The sequence below is a fragment of the Mugil cephalus genome, chromosome 10, assembly GCF_022458985.1.
Source record: "Mugil cephalus isolate CIBA_MC_2020 chromosome 10, CIBA_Mcephalus_1.1, whole genome shotgun sequence".
NCBI classification, from domain to species: Eukaryota; Metazoa; Chordata; class Actinopteri; order Mugiliformes; family Mugilidae; genus Mugil; species Mugil cephalus.
In genome coordinates, this window is record NC_061779.1 from 21,747,568 (window position 1) to 21,770,393 (window position 22,826).

At 42.0% G+C, this 22,826-nt stretch overlaps 1 protein-coding gene across 7 annotated transcripts in view; it reads right to left on the reverse strand.

Moving 5' to 3' along the window:
* Positions 1-22,826, reverse strand: part of LOC125014567 (AP-3 complex subunit beta-2) — a 38,179-nt gene that overhangs the window by 14,685 nt on the left and 668 nt on the right. For 2 of the 7 annotated variants that reach the window (XM_047595743.1, XM_047595744.1), the window contains exons 2-17: positions 11,100-11,175; positions 10,546-10,620; positions 10,100-10,195; positions 9,207-9,367; positions 8,776-8,842; positions 8,262-8,444; positions 7,362-7,559; positions 5,762-5,859; positions 3,955-4,009; positions 3,763-3,834; positions 3,604-3,666; positions 3,359-3,491; positions 3,067-3,176; positions 2,642-2,818; positions 2,038-2,224; positions 1,156-1,274 (exon numbers count right to left, since the gene is read on the reverse strand). In XM_047595743.1, coding sequence (XP_047451699.1) covers positions 1,156-1,274; positions 2,038-2,224; positions 2,642-2,818; positions 3,067-3,176; positions 3,359-3,491; positions 3,604-3,666; positions 3,763-3,834; positions 3,955-4,009; positions 5,762-5,859; positions 7,362-7,559; positions 8,262-8,444; positions 8,776-8,842; positions 9,207-9,367; positions 10,100-10,195; positions 10,546-10,620; positions 11,100-11,175 — 1,870 coding nt within the window. Of the gene's footprint in view, positions 1-1,143; positions 1,275-2,037; positions 2,225-2,641; positions 2,819-3,066; positions 3,177-3,358; positions 3,492-3,603; positions 3,667-3,762; positions 3,835-3,954; positions 4,010-5,761; positions 5,860-7,361; positions 7,560-8,261; positions 8,445-8,775; positions 8,843-9,206; positions 9,368-10,099; positions 10,196-10,545; positions 10,621-11,099; positions 11,176-16,131; positions 16,793-22,826 lie in introns of those variants that run through there. The other 5 variants (XM_047595742.1, XM_047595745.1, XM_047595738.1 and 2 more) reach the window with 4 other exon arrangements.

Below are 22,826 nucleotides of genomic sequence, written 5' to 3' on the forward strand. Positions count from 1 at the left end.
ACAAAACAAGAGCTGGAGCATGTTTACTGTCTCAAATCAATTACCAGTCTCTGTAAGGGAAATGAATATCACCAGAAGTGAATGCTTTGGAAAATGGTTAGCACTAATGTGACTTGTTCAGTTTTGTAACTGGCCGAATCGTAGTGAAAACATGGTCTTTTACGATCACGTCTCTTTTACAACACCAACCAAAATGCACCTGAGGCCTCATCTTGAAATCTGCATCACGAGGAAAATGACAAGTTAACTCTCTGTGTGGAACAACGAGCTGTGAGTTAAAAAGCAGCACTATTATCACAATAATAATGAACACACAATAATGGACAAATGTGACAGCAAAATCAAACCTTGAAGTCACTCCCGAAGCTTAAAACCATGGCTGATTTTAACAAGGACATGTGACACACTCAGGCTTTGATTTTCTGTCTGCATTTAAAACACATAGCTGCTTATGAACCGATGGCACATGAAGTAAATGGGATGGAGACTTTGGAGGATTGAGAAGATGCATTAGGAGAAACTGCACCGTGTCCTCTTAAAGACAACTCAGCTTACTTTTGTGTTTCTACATGACAGTCTGGGGAATAGTTTGGGTCAGAAGGCCTTGAAAACCCTGTCGCTTCCAAACGCGGTCCCTTCTGTATCACATGTGCTATTGGCTATATCACAACTGTGAGGAAACATATGGACGGGGCGAGTGAACTGCTGCTCAACAGAAGCAAGTGCAGCAGAGAGGATGGGAGAGCTTGATATCACCGGCTGTCTTCAGAATGACTTTTAAACAGATTTTCATTCTGACATTTTCTCTCATTTCTCCTTTGTGAATGATTGTCTTCCACAGAGGGAGGAGATGTTAAACAGCATCCATCTGGAAGTAGATGGAGGCCAAAAAGGATGCATGTTACTGATGAGCTGTTAATGCTAATGAGCTGTAAGTGAATGAATGACGGTCAGTGAGAGAGGAATCAATGTTATATTGGAGTTAGTGTTGTATTGGGAGTGAAGCTCTGGCGACTCTGTCCAAACCCTCTGAGGCACTGCTCTGGGGAAGGAGCAACCCTCACTCCCCTCCATCTTTTGGGGCCCCTGGAAATCCCAGAGGGCCCCTGTGTCTCTGTTTGTTACTGTTCCCACTGCACGCACAGACTCCTTCACCTCCACGTTGCGCACGGAGGGATCAGGGGCAGCTTCAGGCCAGTCAGGCAGCTCCTGGTAGCCGCCGGCCTTAGCATTCAGCAAGTGGGACAATGAACCCAACTGGAAGTGGTCTCGATCTGCAAAGCACAAAGAAAGAAGAATCTGTGATGTTCACCCAGGCGCTTTGTTTCTGCTCTTAGAAGCTCACCTGCCACTTACAACACAATACATTTCAACTATACTTACACAGTTGAATCAGCAGCTCTCTCAGTTATTTGAGACAAATGCTGAGTTCCATAAACTTCATTATGCTAAGATTTAGAGCAGGACTCTTATAGGATGCATCTAATAGGATGCATTTATTTTCACTAGTGTATTAATTCCTAGCTTTGCAAAGCTAAGCAGACATGAAGTCAGTTAGTTAGCTCTGGAGACGAGTTCTGAAGTCATAAGGAAAGTCATTTGTCCGTGATTTCTAAGGGGATCTGAGGATGTTTGCAATGAACAGAGATAGTCATATCCTCAGGAAGTGCACATCACACTGAATCATAAAATATGTCAATCAAGACCGTTCACATTTCACTGAGTTATGAGTCTGAGGAAGATGCATTATGACTGCCGCTGATTCACAGTAACTCCTGCAGCGTGAGCGGCTGACCGTGTTGATAAGCCAGCCAAATCAATAAATAACCAACTTCCTGTTTCTTTCTCCTCAGAATATTTGCCTCACAGCTCCCTGTACATCCAGGCAACGGGAAAATGAATACTTCATTTAGTGTGATGACTTAGAAGTGACTCTCTCACATTTGTTATGCGCACTAGAGTTAATTAGGCCGTAATCAAGAGGATTCAAACTATTTTGTTAATGTGACGGAAGACAAGGCAGAGGGAGTAGTGTACCTTTAAATGGAGACTCGAGGACAGGTGCAGGTTTTAGGGCGAGGAACAGCTTCTTAGCGTACTTGCTAAGGGCCCCACACTTCTCAGTGGGCACAATAAGCTGGCGAATGAAGCGTGCTCGGTCGCGAATGTCGTAGTTCTGGTCGTATTTGGCCAGGTTGAGGACATACTGCGTCAACAGTTTAGTCTGTGAGGGGAAGGAACATGAAGAACGTGGAGGATGAAGAGAGTGCAAACAAGAACACAGTATGCAAATAGTTGTGCATATGGTAGCAAGGGGGTAACGTGTTGACACGGCACTGGGTAATTTGGTAGGGTAGAAAGTTGCTAGACGTTTTATGTGGTTTAGATAGTAGGTCATTGATATGTGGTTGGGATGAACTAGTGAATTGCTAGTTGAGTAGTTTGTGTGGTTGTGGTTGGTGGTTGCTATGGTGCTCTGTTTTGTAGGTAGTTAGAAGGATAAATTGGTGGTTGCTATTGTGTTACAGGTGGTTGGTGGGGTAAATATACTGTAGCAACAACCAAAATGTAATGCATAGTTTATATGTTTACTTTTAAAGCCCTTTTAAACACTAACAACAGATAAGCATGTAATTAACACCTGTTTGGAGTTGGTCAGATACAGCTTGGCTGCCAAATTGATGATCTGTAGCTTGACAATGTCCTCCTCGTTAGTGAAGGACTTGGCCATCTTCCTCAGAACATCCGGGGCAATCTTAGGTACATGCTCACAGTATTCTCCTATCAGCCACAGGATGCTGGCCCGCGCCATCGGCACCTAAGAACACAAAGTAAATGGTTGTGTGTGTCTACCTCTTGCATTGCACAGGGATGTAACAATCAAAAGCAGGTTCTTTGTCGAGGTTAACAGTGTTTTAACAAAGCAGCGCACTCAGCTGAAACTTTGCTTGCCTTGACAAATATTGGATAAAACCCCATAGAGGCACTGTGGTAAACAGTAATAAGACTTAGCAGGAAAAATTCTGAAAGCCAAACACTGGCAGGAGTTCACGAATGGTCGCTCACCTGGATGTTGTCTGTTAGCTTCGCCATGTGTTTGATGATGTCGCTATGCTTCTCTGGTTGCATCTGCAGCAGCTTCTTGATAACAACCACCGACTCAGCTACAACCAGCTCTATAAAACAGAATTTGACCAGAAATCAGAGTTAATCTGTTGGTTTAGTCATTTCACTCATTTCATAATACACAAACGAAAATGAAAAAGCTTAATTAAAACATTCCATAGTGATAAATAATATGCATTACATATCAAATATATTAATCATTTAAAAAGCGTCTTGACTATTCCAGCCTTACCATCACGGTTGGACAGCAGCTGCACCAGACCGTTCAGACACGTGTCCCTCACCTCGCCAATGTTCGTAGCACAGCGGCCAATGGCTTGGATTGTTGCAGCCACAAAATCTTTATCCATGCTTTTAATGTATGTCTGTCAGAAAGACAAATGACATTGACTCCATACAATTAATCCCTCTTCTCAGTACTGATCTGCTGCCTGATCGTTTGTTCTTGAAGCATCAGCTTCCTTCCCTTTCATCTACCTGAAATTCTCTGAGAATGGTGGAAATATTCGTCTCGTTGGCCAGATTGGTGAGAACCTCCAGCTGCAAAGGACACAAAGAACAGACTGTTTTCACACTGATCTACGCAAACTGCAAGAGAAAAGTCTGGCTGTCTGGAAATAGAGAACAGAAGGCAACCTTTAGGACTTTGATCTGAGTTGGATCTGTGGAGCGAATGTAGAAACTCTTCAGGTATGGTTCAAACATCCCCTGTGACACACAGAGATAGGAAGAAATAAAATAAATAATAACTCAGTGATCCTGCAGCAGTTTGATTGTTTGATTGCGAGCACTATACAAACACAACTAACGCCACCAGGTGTAGCTCACCCTTCTCTTAATTGTCATTGTTGCCACATTTTGGAGGACGACGTACTGGACTTCACTGGAGAAAGAGACAGAAGAAGGAGTGATTGATGGAGAAAAGAGTAAAGAGTAATCAGACGTTAAAATTTAGGTCAATAGCTAGCAGGCTAACTTAGCCAATAGGGTGTTGCTGGTTTCTCGGTTACTTGATAGTAAGTGATGTGAGTGCGAATGGTTGGTTGTCTTTCCATATTAGCCCTGTGATGGGTAAGGGGTAATAAATTATGGATGAAAACATAATCAATGGAAATGTTGTAGCTGTGAGTTACATGCAAAATGTTCTTTCTGTGTCCATTTTTTTGAAACAAAAATTAGACACAGCAGAAAAACACACACAGTGGCACCTAACACAGCCTCTGGTAGTATTATAATTGTGTGGTTGCATTTTCCTCAGACGAACTAAAGTCATTGTTTGGAAAGGAATCTGATATTCCTTTCTGACCAACAAAGGGTCTCTGTGAACGACTGATAAAATTACTATTCATTGAACTGGGTGACCCCTAATGTTCGATGTCAAAATGACTATTAATCGTGAGAACACTGCTGCTAGGCAACTGTTGCCATAAAGAGGCCTTCATGGAGGCTAAAAGTTTAGCAAGCTAACGGGCTGATAACATAATGAGGTCGTTGAGAATGACAATATTTTCCTCAGACACAATTTTAGAAAAGGAAACTCTTTACATCTGAAATTACAAATCTTATTTTCACTTCCAATATTGAATATGAAATATTAAAAGACGAGGTCATACTTATGGATTTTTTTTTTAGTAGCCTATATATAGATGACCCCTTTTCAAGGCAGCCATTGTCTCCCTGGGTTCCAGTTAATCAGACAGAGTAAGTAACACTTGTGATGGTGCAGGGCTCTGATGTTGATATTTAACTTTTCTGTTTTGTTTGTATTTAGTTTGTTTTGTTTGTTAGCTCAACAACATTGTTGCTAGCCATGTAGCTCACAGGTGACAACCACTGGTACAAATTCAACGCCTGCGAGGTAGGTAGCTAACGTTAGCAGCTAGCAAGCTAAAAACAAAACACTTTGAATGACATCTCATCCTTCGCAAATAGCACTTATTTATGAAGAGTGATATGCCAAAACATTATTACAAGAATCACTAAAGCTACTGAGCACTAAAACAAAACTGAGATTCATGACTATTAAAAGATGTTTATTAGACATTTTCTGTCATGTTCTCGTTAAATTCTCAGTATTATTACTCAAAGTGGTAAATCTGCGTGCTTTCATGTTGCCTGAAACGCCAAAGACTCTGTTGAGATAAGTCTAATGAGAAATATCCCACAGCACAGTGGCTTTCTGATGAATTCCCCACAGAGAGAGGCTGCTGTTGAGTCGCTGCTGAATGATGATCCCATTACGGCGCAGCCAAAGCCACAAGACCACTTGTTCAATACGAAGCTGACAGTGTGCAGGACTTACAGCCGAGTGACACCTATGTGCTGTCATCACTCCCTATGGTTTATGCTTTCATGTTTACTTCAGCTTCTCGGAGCTCCCTGTTTAATTTCCCTTTCCGCTTTTGGGCTAAAGAGATTTATTTTACTACCGTCACTTGTCATTTTGTCACACTGTTTTCCACTTAGCTGCGTTTCATGGTCATAACAGTCTTCGTTCGTTCAGCTGTGGACTGATTTATTTTAATTTCTTTGGCATTTCAACTAGTTTTTGTTCCTTTTCATGTGAGGCTGACTTTATTCATTTTGAAACAGGTTCGTGTTGCCATTTGAATAAACAGTTAATCTCAAAGCTCACCTATGGCTCCTCAGGAGACGGACCAGTGCCTTGGCTATTACACCAACTTCTGCTTTAGGGGCGAGGTGGAAATACAGCTGAGCCACAGCCATCACCACCTGGATTGTGCAGAGAGTGAGAAAGGAGACGTGGGGGTATATATAACCTTGCAATGCAAAAGAGAGTAAAAATCTGGGTGTACCTATTCAGTCATGTGCTTCAGGCTCTACTGAAAATTCATTAATCTCCAGCAGGCCATTACCAATGCATCAGTGCCTTATACTGCCTCATGGTGCAGTGCAGATGTGGGACATGTGTGGATTTGTCTCTGTTGGTATGTGTCAAATATCCACGAAAGAACAAAAGCAAACTCTTTTGCTCTTTTTAATACTCTCCGCTCCTAGTTTAAATAAAGTGATTTTTTTTTCCCAAGTAATCACACTAAATGAATTTTATACTCCTAGCATAAAATAAACTGGCGCATGAGTCGTTCAAAAGGCAGTTTTTTTTTTCATATAGCACTTAAACGGCATAGAGCACACAACTTGAATCTGCATTAATTAATAAGCATCATAATTCATCATAACATCACTTAATAAAGAGGGCGGCCTCTACCATGACCCAAGAACCAGATATTTGTGATAGTGAATGCATTTTATACAACAGCCCTGCACTAAATCTTAGCCTGATAAAGGTCATAGTGTTCAGCTTTTTTTGAAAAATCACTGAAGGATGGTAAAGTGAAGTTTAAGTAAAGTAAAGTTTAGGGCTGTGAACCTAAAAGCATGAGCTGAAAGATGATAAAATGCTATCCAGTTATCTTTAAAAGCAATCCCTTTCACATTACTGACTCATTTGATGAACTGGTAACGTGAGAATATTCATTACAGCGGCAGAAACATCGACATATCATCACCAGTTTAGCCGATGAGACGAACCAGTTATCAAACAGTCGCTGATTTACATATCCAGCAGTTATGGTACAGCATTATCATTCACCCACAGTAATGTTTCTGGTCATCCGATGAATGTTAGACCCACATGTCAGGACGTACTATACCCAGTTCAAGATGGAACAGACCGACAACAATCGATGCTTATCAGTGACGTCTTAAGTGCATGAGACAAAAGAAAACGTGTTTGTTTCTTGAGGAATGGGGGAAGCCTTGACGTGTCTCAAATATGATGTCGCCTAGAGGCAACTGGCTTGACAGGAACAGGACAAAGGCAGAATAATGTGTGACAGAGGAATTTTACAGAATCTGACAAGAAAACAAGCCACGCAAGGTGACCACAACAGCTCTAATGCAGGGTGATGCCTTATTTGTTTCCTACAGCAAATTGTCACTTGTCCTTACTGCAGAGTGAGCGGTCAGCTCTGATTAAGGACTCTTAATCCCTAAAACACTTGAGTGATGAAGGCTTGATAACATGAACGAAGGTTATTCACATGGAGACATCATCTACTCGCACCAACCTGCTTCTAAATGTAGGATAACGAAGGCGAGGAAACACACTAATAATCTCTACCATGGCAACTGGTTCAAGAGGGAAGTTAATGAGCTGCGCTGTGTTTTACTCATGTAAGGCGTGTGTGTAGTTTAAAAGTGAGGGGCCTCACAGCTGCGTTGCGGCTCTGCAGGAGCGGCTTAGTATTCCTCAGCAGCAGCCGGTGGTCGGGGTCCATCACATACGGCTTCCTCTTGGCCACGGCGGCAGCCTCGGCCTTCTTCTCCTTCTCCTCCTCGTCCTCGTCCTCGTCGTCATCTGAGCCGTAGAAGGTTTTGTCCCCGCCGCCTCCCTCCTCCAGCAGAGACTCCTGCAGGGACAGACGATTAAGCAGCGAGTTGGTTGTCAAACAACTGAAGAGAGATTCACAATGGCGCGGAAACATAATTGAATTATTGCAACAAGTCGACAGATGGTGAAATTAATCTACGCTGCGTGTGAGAAAATTTATCTTAAGACTCGCTCCTGTTACACACAAGTAAAGTTCAGAAATGCTGACGCCACTTTCATAGGGATCAACCACAATGAAAATGGCTCCATTTGTGGCTACTTAGTTAAAATAAGCCAACAGGTGAGTCTGAAAAATAAATAAATAAATAAACATTCAGAAATAAGTTGGCACCTGTGAAAGAGGAACTTAATGACAGGCTTATTGTAGCACTACAGTCACAATGGCAGAGGAATAATTAACCCACCAAAACAGGGAAATTATTGCACCTTTACACCTGTGCGTACAGTAATCCTAATATGTGTAATTTATATGTATTTAATTAGATGACAGTGACATGATAAACATGCTTCTAGCTCATAAAGGAATGATAATGAGACTAAAAAGTATGATGACCGGTGTAAAATAAACATGTTTTGTTGTTGTAATTTTATATATAACGGACAAAAACTGAAACTATAGCAATAATTAATAATTAATTCAAAATTTCACAAGCTAAATTGCTTTTTTTTGTCACCCTACTTTATATATATTTATTAAATTCTTTATGTGGTTCCTGCTCACATTGATGTTTGGGTTGAGAAACTGGGTCCTGGCGTAGCGGGTCAACATGTTGATGATGACGACCTGCCCCCACTCCTCCACGTCAATCAGTAGATTACACAGCTTCCTGTAGTTCTTGTGGATGAGGTCGATGCGCTCCGGACACACCTCCTCAAAGGCCATGACGACGCTTCCCGCCACCAACTGCAGCACATTTTCAATCACACAGGAGGCGGCCATGTTAACATAATACTATTACATCCTTTCTGTCAGGGCAGGGTATGTAACCTGTGAGGACTATCAAACATCAAATACTTCAACTGAATGTTGAGTTAAATAATAAGCCTGTGAGCGGTGACTGAGATCTGCTACCTGTCCTATTTTCTTTGGTTTATGTTTATGTACAAACTGCAAGAGGGAGACTGGAGACTGATCAGCCCTGTAAACAACCGAGGCATTTAATGGAATCTTGGGCTGTGGAAAAACATGCTGGAGGAAATATTTAATCAACTGTGCGAGCAGAGGAAAAACCAACCGTGGTTTTGTCAGCGAGGAGTTTCTCTATGACTTCAATCAGCTGGTCTTTTTGTTCGGGATCCAAACTGGGAGCAGAGAAGAATAAATCACTCAAAGGCATGAAACAAGAAATGTTTGGAGAAAGTGTTAGCAATCAGTACCAAAAAAAAAAAAAAGAAAAAAAAATCCTACCATAAAACAAATGGGTTTCACTGCAGAGAAATAATGGGTTCCTAGGGGATTACCTTTTGCTGCTATCATTTCACAGTGGCAGTAACTCATACCAACATTTCATCTAGACCTAGCAGTTCTCAGATTGGGGGTCAAGGCTCACTAGAAAGCCACAAAGTGAATCGTCAAACAAAGAAACTTAATCAACTGGTAACTGGTAAATAAAAGTATGCGTAACCTGACAACGGTGATTTCTGAGAGTCCTGACAGAGGTTGTACCTGTACAGTTTAGGGATTGCATGAGCAGCTGTCTTCCTGACGTATGGAGACATATCTGAAGCGGCTTCTTTGATGGCCAACATCATTATCGGGACGATGATTGTAACCCGTATACTGGAGAGGACCCGCAGGGCGCTGGCTCGGATTAGCTGGTTAGGATCCTGCAAAAGTAGGGGAAGTCAAGTATTTCATCGGCAGTATGGGAGATACTGGGAGGAGTTAAAACAAGAGTATGCATCAACCGGACTACGAGCTCTCTGAAGTTGAACCTGAGAACAACAGGCCTTTGAGCAAAAAACATTTGGAAGTCATCACCTTTGAGGAAATCATCAAGCTAGCATTTGCTAACTAGCAGGCAAAAATGGGAAAGTGTAAGAACATCATCCATTTTGCAAAAATTTGGCACAGAAATTTGACCTGCTGACGGAAGAAACCCACCCAACCATCCCAGACATGTTTCAATCTCTCATATATGGAAACCAACTAAATCTGCACACAATTTGGCAGCAATCTCTCGTTTCAGTTAAAGATTCGACCTAGAGAAAAAGTGCCAACCTCACAGTCATACTAAAGGATAGCTAATCTTAATTCATATCTATGGTATGGCGAATTCTGCACAGAAAGAAATTCATGCTGGAAATACCTCAATAACTTTCAATCCATTTGTCCATTGTCCAAATGGATTGAAAGTTGGTGCTTAACCAGAGTCACTGTGATTTATCCTCTGTAGATTATGAATTTCTCAACACAGTTTCTTAGCCATTCACCTTCTTAAGCCACTTTGCCAGCCATGACGCCAGCATTACTGGAATTCTTTCATATAACCTCAGCAGCATAATTTTGAGTCGGTCTTTTAAAATCTGAAAGACCATCTCTTGTGTGAACTGCCGTACCTTCAGGCCACGCTGAAAGGTGGAAATGGAGAGCAGCGCAAGGTCCTGCTGCTCCTCAGCGTAACGCACCAAGTAAACATAGACCAGCTTCTTCACCTGGAGGGAGGAGCAGGGAGACGGGGAGAAGCTCATAAAAATACAAATTACGTAGATTAGTTTTATTATTTTCTATGAGACAAATATGGAGCGAACAGATAAAGCGCAGTGATAAAACCCTCAAATAGAAAAGAGGAGAATGGCAATTCAGTTCAAGTGAGATAAAAACTGAACCCTGCAGGGCTTTCAAACTGCGATAAGATAACACATAAATTACAATAAAGGAAAATAAAAGATAAATGAATAGGTCTTTCTACAGAAAAACTGCCTTTTAGCACTTAAAACAAGAAGAAATAGAAGAAGCGGAAAGCACAATACGTGGAGCGACATGAAATGGGTTCATTACAAACCTCGATGTTTTTACAGGCCACATTTTTCACCACAGCTGGGAAGAGATCTGATGCATTTTTACCTCGGGCGATCATCTGCAGAGAAAATAAAAACACACCCGAAAGCACAGGAAAGATTTCACAAGGTGACATTTTTCAAGACTTTCAATCGTTTGCGGGAAAAAGTGCACAGCTTTTTTCATATATATATATATATTTCATTTCAGTCTCTTTTGATGCTTTCCATTCATTTTCTTCTTCTCTGTCCTGCAGCGAAGATGAATGAGTAGCTGGGTGTGGAGCTTCAGAAGCAGGAATCTGACACAGATTATGAATATTTAACAGCTGACTGCACAGTCTGAATCTCTTACCACTTGTTTTATAGCTTAAGAAATACCAGATTTGTGATATTGAGACATGTACCATTAAAATAATGAAGGGCAGTTTGGTTCAGAGAACACACCCTTCTGAGAGTCAGAGTCAAACTGAGAACCGTGCATGTTGTGTTTTGTTTTTTAACTATTTTGTTCGCAATGTGCAGCCGTTCCTGCTGGTCAAACAACGTTTATACTCACAGCTACAATCCGCTTCATCGCCTCCAGCTTCAGGGAGTCTTTGTTGCTGTCCAGCATCTCTTTCAGGTCGTCATGTCTGCGAGAAGAAAGCAGTGAAAATTACCCCACGGTTCGTTTGTGCTCGCTAGTTTGTTGCTGTTTTTATCATTTTGTTTAAGAGCACAATGGCCACGGCCAGGAAAAAAACAACCTGTTTTACAATTTCAACAGAGCGCTCAGGATGTATCAAAGTCTGTAAGTGTGACCCAGAAATGATCCTCTTTGAAGTCAGAAAGCTGGCTTGCAAAATATGGAAATTGCCGCACATAAAAGCTGGATAATTGAAAAGTGACATAATCCCTCAAACGTGCTGACAGATAGTTAATGTTTTAGTAGCGACAACATAAGGAACATCTCTTGATCAGGAATCATTTGTTCACTCTAAGCAAACCAGGAAGGTTTAACAGCTTAATGCAGCCCTGTTTTGTTTCCAGATGTTGGAATTCAATTAGTCCATTACTAGTTTGATAATTTATGCCCAAATGCCCAATTTATCCAATAAACTGGCAGGGGAGTGGATATGTTTCCTCTTATCAGCTTAATTGTTAACATAATTAGCCCATTTTATTTAATTTTTGGAGTATTTTGGCATTTCAAGTTTCAGTTTCAAGTATAGAAAAATGTCCATTAGCAAAAGTTAGCAATAACTGTTTCCTCATCTTGTTTCGTCATCCAAGGTTTTTTTCTTTTTACCTTTAGGCTATTTTACTGTACTTAGGCAAAGTTATAGTACAGTTGGTCCAGATTAGACAGACGTTTCCCTTACAAAGAAACAACAGCCATACTAGCCACTCTCAGGAGCGGTACTCTGATACGCTAAATGCTAATGCCACACGCTAACATGCTCATAATGACAATGTTAACCATGTTAACCATATGGCAGGTACAGGATTATCAATGATGGCCACGTTTACCAACCAAGCTTATTGTTAGCTTATTGTTAGCATGCTAGCATTTAGGTAAATAATTAGATTAATGAAAATGTTGTCTAGAAACATGCTAATACTGCTTTGAAGCGATGAATCTGCAAAACAAACCTTTTGTTTTCAGACCCGAAACTGACTTTGCTTCACTGATGACGAACATATTAAGGCAGAGTAATGTAAAGAAGCTGTCACCGGTATTTCCATATGTTTTATGATTTTGTTTTGCCATTCTCAGAGTGTAACAGCTGTCCATTCTGCATAAAGGCTAGTTTAACCATCCTTTGTTTTCCAGCCTTGTACATCCATCATCTCCTTCTGGGACAATGGGAACAGGAGCTCCCACATGTGAAGCAGGATCCTTCTGTGAATGGACCTAAGCCAACTTCTCCACCCTGCTGCAGTACAAACACACATAAACAACACTGACAGTCTACCAAAACTGCAAGGGACCTGCAGCCATCGGTAACACAGAGGCAACTGCAAACGGGATCAGACTAATTGAATGCTCAAAGACTCGACCATCAGGTAACAAAAGACAATAGCACTTACGTTAACTTAAAAATGTGGCGTTGCACAAAAAAAGGAATTAATGCAGGTCTCGTTTACATTTTGTTTGGAATAAGCATTAATAACATACTGACAGAAACCGACAGAGTTCAACACATCAGACCATTGATGTTTCACTTGCAGTAAAACACTAAGCAAAACTGTAAACTATTTCAGAAGCCTTTAAAAAGAATAAATATCCCCACAGAAAGATTTTCTAATGCAACGCTGTCTTGCTGTCCTTTGGACGTGTGGGAAAGTAGGGTGGGGTTTGGGGAAGGAGTGATTCGATAGCTCCAGATCCTCACATTTCCCTCACCTAGTTTCCAAGGCAACAAAAGGATGCTATAAAATGAAGTTAAGTGTCTTCCTGTATTCCTGCAAAGCCTTTGCTGCAACTGGCAGTGTTGCCTTGTGGGACTGGAGGCGTAGTGAAGAATCAAGGGATCCATTCCCCTGGCTTCAGTGAATAAAGCCAAGAGTCTTGGTAAGTGTCTGATAATAATTCAGTTTATTCCTATCCCTTTGTGTCAGAATCACTTTATAAATTTCATTCTGCCCTAATCAGTCTTATTCAATGTGAGGTCCACAAAGCTCCAAGCATCACAAGAAATATATGAAAATGATTCACTTACACAAAGCAGCACTACAAATGACTTCCCATACTTATGTGATCCAAGTGCACTCAGGAGTTTTCCATTACTCTGCCGTGGAGCGGGAGGCTGCTGCGGTATACGATATATTTCATCTGTTTTGGTCCTACGACAGCAGCAAACAGAGGCCTTGCTGTCTGAGACGACGTGGCCACTGCAGAGCTCAGAGCTCGATTTGCCACGACTATGCCCTGACTTAAAAGGGCACATGCAAAAGCATCGGTGTGACTGTGCGCTACGAAAAAGGGTCTGCTTTCCTCTCAGTCAAGCATCAAATCACACACATTTCAAAACCTATCTTCCTGAAAGACTGTCAAATTAAAACCTGACTTATTTATTTTTAGACAGGAGAAGTGAACTGATTCTGGTTTCATAGTTTTGCAAATGTGTCCCAAAATTAATTAAAAAATAAACTTTAAGAGACCGCTGACATAAGTCAGCCAACGCACTTGAGGCCCAGACCTGAGGATGGGTAGCCATCCATTCATCCATGTGAAACTGGAATGATAGATGACAGACTCGGTCCATGACTCCAGAAATATGAACATTTCAGTACATTTCAGTATTATATATTCTTTTGAGTTACTGAGCAGGGTGTAGAAGCCATGCTAGTGGATCTGTAGAGCAGTACTTATCAGCACAGCAATGGTTTTAGATACCTACATGCAAAGAGGCTCACAATGATATTGCTAATGATGTTTACTATGCCCATAATCTTAGTTCACGTATGCATAAAATATGCTAATTAAGTTTAAGGACAAAAAGGGGGGAAAGGGTGAATGCGAATTCTGTTGGACCCGGGTGAAAAGCTACAGGAGCATTGAACTCATCATGTGAATGCACCATCTAAAACCCACAATGTACCTCATGGTGGCACTAACACCTACGGGATCAATAAAATCATTAGGATTCATCCTCTTGAAATTCAGCAGGTACTTTAATGGAAAGGGATAACAAGCGTGGAGAGAAACTTCCCAATCAAAGGTCTTAATTTGTTTTACAGCTCACGTCAGTGAAACACCCCGGTCAGGCTCACTAATTAATAAAGTGACAGGTATTCATGTGGCTTGTTTGAAGACAAACAAGCCGTTAGAAGATTTAATTAAAATTGGACCTGGAAACATTCATTACATTTGGTGAAGTTGCAGCCGAACGCTGAACCTGTCAAATTGGAATTATAACACCCGTGGTGCCGTTATCAGTGGTGTCATATATAGTTGGGTGGCTTTACAAACTGAGGGAAAAGATGGTCAGACAAATGTCTCTTTGAGCGTTAAAAACCCTAAATGTCTTCGTCCCTGCTGTATTTGATCTGTTGAAGCACGTCTAGAAAGATTCAGTGACTCATTAAATGAAAAGTTGAAACGAATGCACCACGAGACAAAATACTCCAAAGCAGCCCCACAGCAGCCGTTCAGGTACTTCACCGGCTATCTGCTGGACTGGGATGTATTTTTCCAAACATTTCTGAGGATTATCTAAGACATAAAACCTCATCTCGGGCACCCTCTGACCGGGTTTTATACTTGTGCGCTCACGCCCAAAGGCCGCACAGTTATTCTACACCAACGCTGCCTCTCTGGTTTCTCTGAATTTTGTCCCGTCCTGCCGAACAACAGCTGAATTTACAAACAGCTCTGAATTATTTAACCTGCTGTGGCACAGCTGAGTACACTGGCGGTCGGGTTACCTAGCTCCAGAGCCAAGAGATCAGCAGGGCTCTCCAGTTTAGAAAGTCTCCATGGAAGTAGGCCAGAAGATGATGAGGAGGATGATGGTGATGGCAGCTTCAGGCGTCAATTCATTTGCCAATGGCAGATTGAAATAGCACAAGAAGGGGAAGATATGAAAAAGTATTTGCATGAATCAGCAGCGGAGTGAAAGATTGAAGGGTTGCAGCTTGCATTTATAAGCAGCTGGTTGGGCTGTTTTACATAAGCCGCTCAGCAGAGACCGCTCTTGTTTTTCCACGGTTACCGATGTAAAATTTGACTCCTCAAATGATCCACAACTGTGTCTCAGAACAGCCTTCACCTCGTAAAACTCGACGAAACTACCAATATTTTTAGTTACCACCCAGTGGAATCATACGGGGTCTCTCTTGAAGGAAATTACTTCTGAACAGCAGAACGTCTGCTTTTCACTTTGGAGGTTTGCAGTCTAATTAACTAGAGTAGCTCCTATGGCCATTGATTCAGAAAGCCTGATTACTGATACACATTCTACTAGGGTAACACCACTACGGAGGAAATATAGATCCTGGTGTCGCTACAAAGCACATGTACAGTTTATGAAAAGGTGAAGGCTAGTGCTAACCAAGCCTGTTAACTGTTTGTACTTTTTCTCTGGTCTATTCAAGGTATCTAAAGGAAATAGTCCCTATGTTTTTTGGTTTTTGGTATTTATTTAGAAGGCATGACTTCTAAATTTCACATGTTGCATATGTCCATGTGTTGCAGGTAGTTCAACTGATGTTATCTTTCTCAAATGTGAGCATTTTCTGCTTTTCTCCCTTTCAGAAGATTCTATAAAAAAGAGATGTTTCAAACGTGGTCTTTCAACTCTTTTTGACATTTTACTGACCAAAAGGCAGCTGACGGGCAGGTAAACAGAAACATTTCATCATTTCATCCATGCACTATAATGTTTGATATGGTATTCCTTCACGGTGAAACGCAGGCGTCAGGCTAAGCCCCTTGTCATTACATAGAAGCAGTTGGGCCGAATACCAGTTTGTCAAAGTGGCAAAACATCTCAGAATTTGTTAAAAGAAATAACGATCCAGTTGCATTAATTATAACCTGTCCTGGAATGGAAGCAGCTGAACTCCCTCAGGTATGAGTTGAACAGGTCTTATGGTTACCCTACCGCAGCGGTTGAGACTGGAAGCTGCCGCTGCCGCCTCCACCTCCTTCCTCCAAATGGGCTCGTTCCTCATGGTCTCCACCGCCGCCGCCGCCGCCACCTCCTCCTCCACCTCCTCCACCTGTGCCTCCTGATCGGAGGTGCCGCAGCTCATCGGGCTGGAGGGCGTTGTACCAGGTCTGCTGCCCGCCGTCAGGGGTCAACACGGGGCTCTTGTCCTCCTCCTGGCCTTGCACCTGGCTCTGCACCGTCTTCACGATGTTCACGGCGTTCACCGGCAGCTGCAGCAGCCTCTGCATGGTGGTCATGGCGGGGACGTTGTAAACTTCAGCCTCAACCTGTAGAACCGTGGCCAGATGGAGTGGAGGGACAGTGGGCAGGCTGCAGGTCTCTTGAGCGATTCTTTCAGTCCAAACACTCTTGGTGCTCCTCAGTTTTCATATAACAAAGAGCGGCATCAGCTTCACTATTGTGTTTACTCCGTGCTTCCAAGGTTAAGTTTATCCAGGGTGGACATTTCTTGGCACGGCAGTCGTCCGTATAAATACCTCCAGCGTGGAAAGGCTGGTGTACTTTGCTGTAATCCAAATCCAGAGGAGCTCCCGAGCACTGTAGCTTTTCCTCCTCCTCCCTCTCTTGCTGCTGAGCCTGTGCGCATCCAGTGAAGCAGCAGACATCAGCTGCTCAGTAAATGGATGCTCGGCAGAGAGGGGCGTGGACTTTTATTTGCCGCGACGCCTCTCCTCTCGAGGCCCCTCCCCGGCAGCTCATGTGGTTCCTGTTGCTGCACCAGGCCTCTCGGCGCGTACACAATATGTGCATATATTTATATCCCCCGACAATGACACAGCCTCTCCCCGCTTTTGCCACGTTAGCGCTCCCTCCCCTTCACGCTTGTCATCTCTGCTCCGGCTCTTCACGTCGCCGGCTCCGAATCTCACCTCCCCGGCTCCCGTTAACCGCCCCTCCATCGCGGCTTTCATCCTCTGCTTTCACCTGGACTCACTGCCAGCAAACAGACGCTCTCAAGCACTCCTCCTTCCTATTGCTCATTATGTTTAAAAATCACCCTGTCCTATTCATTTTTTAATAGCCTGCACGGTGCCTCGTTTCTTTTTTCTCGTCTTACATGACTCAGCTTTCTTGGCAGTGTCGTGATGAGGACATTTCTCTGCCTCTATCTCTCCCACTCATTTCTCTTCGGGCCGAACCAAAATAACTGCCTCGAAGCACAATACACATATGCTCAGCCTGTGATCACTAGCAGTCAGGATTTGTTGACATTTGCCAAAGACTAATACGATGTTTAACCTGTGATGTCACCAGGAGACGGGCTCTATGGCTGTCGCATTTGCCCTGAAAAACCTGCATTGCAAGTGTGGGATAAAAAAAAAAAAAAAAACTGAGAAGAAACTCATTTTGATGCTCTAAGAAACTGCGGTCTTTGATCTCTTGGTTCCTAGTTTGGAGTCATCTGACAGCAAAGAAAAAAAAAAAAGCTCTGCACATCTCTTATCATTCTGAGTGCTGCTGCCAACTCTCACTTAGATGCTCTCATTTTCTTTTAGAGGACGTTGTGCCTGATTTTGGCTGCAGTGCAGTGACATCACATCCTCTAAATGAAGGAGAAGTACAGGAACGGGGGATCTCAAAAAGACTGCGTCCTGAATTTTGATCATTCGTACTGATCCCCTGCTAAGACACGAACTACGTCAGGCTACATCAGAAGGTTAAGTGTACCACCACCACCAGCAGACAGTTTGGCTGGCAAGGAAACAACTAGCCTTGCTTTGCTCAAAGTGAATGAATTTAATCAGAAACAGGAACAACAGCAACGTGACATTTTTGGGATATCCGGTTGTCTTTCGTTCTTTACCGTCCACTTTAATAGGAACACCCTGTGCGATCTATAGTGGCCCAATTCTGCTATAAATTCTGCTTTTACAAAGCTCATTCGTGTTCACGTTCTGTCAGAAGGGTCATCATTGTACTTCATGTTTGGTGATAAGTGAGTGTTACACTGTGGGCTTTGTAATAATTAAACAAACAAAATGCAACATGTTAATTAGGTGCTGCTGGAATGTAGATTTTTGGACAGATCTGGGCTTCCTGCTTTCCCCTGTTTCCAGCTTAGATTCTCATCCAACTAAATTTTTATCAACATTTCAGGGAGACCTGTAAACACACACGTAAAACTGAATTAATCTGACGAGATAAAATATGACACTGTCTCTAGGATCAGATTTGTTTGTCCGACACATCCTACATTTACTTCATTGGATTGAGATCTGGGAACTTTGGAGACCAAGTCAACACCTTCATCCCATGGTTGTGCTCCTCAAACTATTTTTGCTTTGAGGCAGGGATCACTAGCCTACTGGAAGAGGCCACTGCCGTCAAGGAAAACTGTTTCCATGATCTGCAACTATGCTTAAAGGAACATCCACACATCGTCCAAAGCCTCACACTGCCTCTGCTGGCTGGTCTTCTTCCTATAGCGCATCCTGTTGCCACATGTTTTCTAGGTAAACAACACACAGACCAGGAAAACCCCACAAGAGCTGCAGGGGTCTAAACCATTTTAGCACTTGCCCATTCCTCCACCGTCAAACCAAACGTTGAGGACAAAATGTCCACTTACTGTGCTGTATAACTCACCTACTGACAGGGGTCATGGTAACCAGACAATCAGTGTTATTCACTTCCACTGTGACTGGATGTTATGGCTGATCCGTGTACAACAAGCTTTTAAAATGCAACTACTGCACACCAAACCGCTTTTTCGCTTCTCACAAAAATCAGCGTTCAGTCAGGGACACATTTCTATAAGTTGTTGATAGATATATCAAATTTCTAAACTACCCACATGGTTTCATTTCTGTATATATTCAAATGATGCAGCTGCACCTGCTGCAGATTCAACAGTGGCATGCTGGATACACAATGATGGATCAATAATCTCATGATGTCACATATATGTTAAAATAGAGGACATTTTACATGGCTGTTGATACTCCACTACCTCCACTACCTGCCACAATCCAACACACCTGGCCAACAAATGGCCACTGGCGTGATCAACACACTAACACTAACAACATGTCAGTGCAACGGTGTGTAGCTTTTAAAAGAGGAGGGCATCTAATTGTTGCTCAAGGTAAAACTGCAGCGAGGGATTTGCACGGTTTGAAAACTGAAGCAACTTTTCACATCTAACGTGTTTCCAAGGAGACAGCAGTGAAATCCATGTCAACGCGTTCATGTTTACAGACAAGCTGGTTAATCCACCTCCCCTGAGCAGACATCGACTTCTGCAAACACAGACCCGCATGTCAACAACATCCAGCCCACACAGGAAACAATTAATCAAAGGCAGAACTGAACCACAAGTTGCTTTAAACGAACGACTAATGTTTGCCAACAGGCCTCCAGTCAAAAACCTCCTCCTCCAGATCCAAGTGTCACGGTATGAAATTCAGCCATCTATGAACACTTAGCTCCCCCTGCTGGTTGATAATGGTGAAGCAGAAAACATTTATTAATGAGGCCTGTTTAAATAGCTGGTGATGTTGGTGTTTGACCCACATATTGAAGCTACATGTAACTCAGTGCAAGCACGTTTCCAAATGGAGATGTGTGAATAGGGAAGTGTACATTTAAACAGTCAAGGTGATAGAATGCTTGAAATGCTTGAATACAACTGTTTCAGAATATACACCCATCAGGCATAACATTATGACCACTAACAGGAGAGGTAAATAACATCGACCATCTTGTGACAATATAATGTTCTGCTGGGAGACGTTTAGACCTGGCACCCATGTGGATGTTACTTAGACATGTAGCACCCTCCTAGACCAGACCAGATGCACTGGAACATCCTGTTACCAGACACCGCAGGACACCCTCAGGAGGCCCGTGTCCATTCTCTGATGAGACAACTGTTTTGGAGGCACAATGGAGACCTATTTTCAGACTTATCATATCTAAAGTTAAAAATTAAAATAAAACTGTGAACAAAGGCTTCACCCTGTTAGATCTGTTTTGGCGTTTAGAGCAGCAGCTGTGCAGCTGGATCATTATTATTGATACATGTGATTTAGTGACTTCACAAAATGCTCTGCATAGCGCTCCCAGCGGGTGATACTTTCACATACTGGGGGGAAAACGCCGGTGCAAATGATGAAATAGCTTCATACGAACTTCACCCATTTAACCATTCCCATCCACATCTAATTGCGTCTCGATGTCTTTATTTTTGGCTAAGGTACAGTAATTGGTGTTAAAAACAAAGCGGGACAAAATGCCTTATTTCATCTCCATAAAACTGACAAGAAACGGCAGCACTGAAAAGAATGAAAATATTAGATCTCATAAAACTAATGCAGGAAACACTGAATACAGACACATATGGTGAGCCAGAGAGAAGCTTCTTTGCACCTCCACCTGTGATTTTTCCTACTGTTGCAAGTCAAAAGTAGCCTCCATCTGCTAATGTTTTTTTCAGCTTGCCTTCTTCCCCACACTGGTGTACAAGATAAATTCTGGATAAATTGACACATCAAGTCAAAATGACTTGTTTGTGAAAAAGATCTATGCTACAACATGCATTAGGGTAAACTGATGAATAATGTCTCATCTCTTCCATTAAAGTAGTGTTTAACATGAGTCTTGGTTAACTTTAAGTCCTTTAAACGTCTTCCATGACTCTCTTCTCACAGCGTAGCCCCATTCAAACCAGATGACCTCACCACAGTCCTCCTAACTTCCCTAAATAAACACTGGGCGTCTCATTTTCAATTTCCACCTTAAAACTGCCTACAACTGTGAGGTCAAAATGAACAACCTTTGCTCTATGAATCTGAGACAACGGCGACATATTGAAACACAACCTCTCTGTCCACATCGCAAGAGCAGAAACCATACCAGAACCAGACAGTAGAAAAGCAATGCAACAGCAACAAAGCACAACGTCAGTGCATTCACTTTAGGCCTTGTGGTACCAGGCGGCCTCTTCATTAAATGTGCAACGCACTGCAACCTTCTAGGAGCTTCTGCAGGTTACTTTTTAATAACAGATACAGCATTGTCTCAGTGCAAGAATCAAAGATATCATCCAGCTTTTATGAACCACATACTCCATATCCTTCACAGTGGGAATATCACATCAACACACACTCCTAGATTTCGCTTGTTCATCATAAATCAAGAAATGAGTCAGTGGTTCACTGTCTTCTCTTGGTTCATGTCGTTTGAGCTTTTCCAGATATTGGATCATTCCAGAGGGTTTTGAATGGTTTTTACAATGACATTTTAAAACACGGACAATTAAAGGTCGAGGTTTTGACAATTTGACCTTCTGAAGAACTAGACGAGAAACAAGGGAAGAGTGGGATGAGACATGTAATACAGATGTGATACCTGGATTTGAAGTCTCGTTGCAACCATCGGATTGTGGCAAACTGCAATAATACTCTAACATGACAATGTTATGTTTGTAATGTATCTTACATTATGGTAAACAGGGTTAGGAATCTGATGTCTGCTCTTAACAAGCAAGAAATATACTCTGGCTGTGGAAACTTCCAGGACTAAATTGTTAGTGGAAAGGTCAAAATATCAAAACAGACTGACACCTCTGAAAGAACAGGGAGATACATGTAAAGGCTCCTAAGGCATATGGGTTAATTTAAAATTAATGTAATTGGACACACTTAAGTTTAGCTGACAACTCTCAGTTATTATAGCAGCAACTTTGGAGCTGGATCCTTATCACTTACATGTGGTGTAGCCACTTCATATAATTCCCTGCATAACACTTGTATGTATACCAAATCATTCACCTTTATTACACCTTTAAACACTTTTATTACACAGGACAGTGCAGAATAAGAAACAGGAAGAGAGGAGGTGTGCTGTGCTAGCTTGATGCAAACTCTAAATCTAATTATATGCTGTTGCGAACACTTTCAGACGGTGTTTGCAGATTCAGTCATCTAATGCGTCAAAGGTATATTACTCTGTGATAAACTGAACATTGTTGGATTAAGAATGCGAGGTTTCAGCATCTGTTGTACATTATTATAGTCTTAAAGACCAAATAATATGTTTATGCATAAACTATTTAAAAGATGAATCAGTATTACGATGAAATTGTTAGTTGGAAGCCTTTTTATATTCTTCTTATTATTATCATTATCATTATCATTATTACTTTTATTATTGTTATCTGATTACACTCACTTGCCAGTTCATTAGGTACACCAGTGAAAACTAGTTGAAACAGCATCAGAAACGATGGTGATTCAACTGTACGATCATTATGGAGGCTATAGTTTGTGGTGCAATTAAACTGGACAGATTCAAACATTATTTAGCTTAGCCCACTGACTAACACAGGTCAAGATAACAGGAACTACAAAGGTACTAGGTGCTACAAACCTCCAAAATGAAAACACAGTTGAGCCGACAGCTCTCTCTGTGGTATGAAACAAATACTGAATACCATAACCTTCATGAAGCTGATATTTAGTGCAGGGCTGCTCTGTTAAAATGCATTCGTTTTCACTAGTGCACCTAAAGGACTGGCAAGTGAGTGTATATTTAATGCGGTGTTTATCTGACTAATATGACAGACAGTGAAGAGGCAGAGGCGTCAGTGAACGAGGCCATGGCTGCTGCTCAAGTCAGGCTCGGGT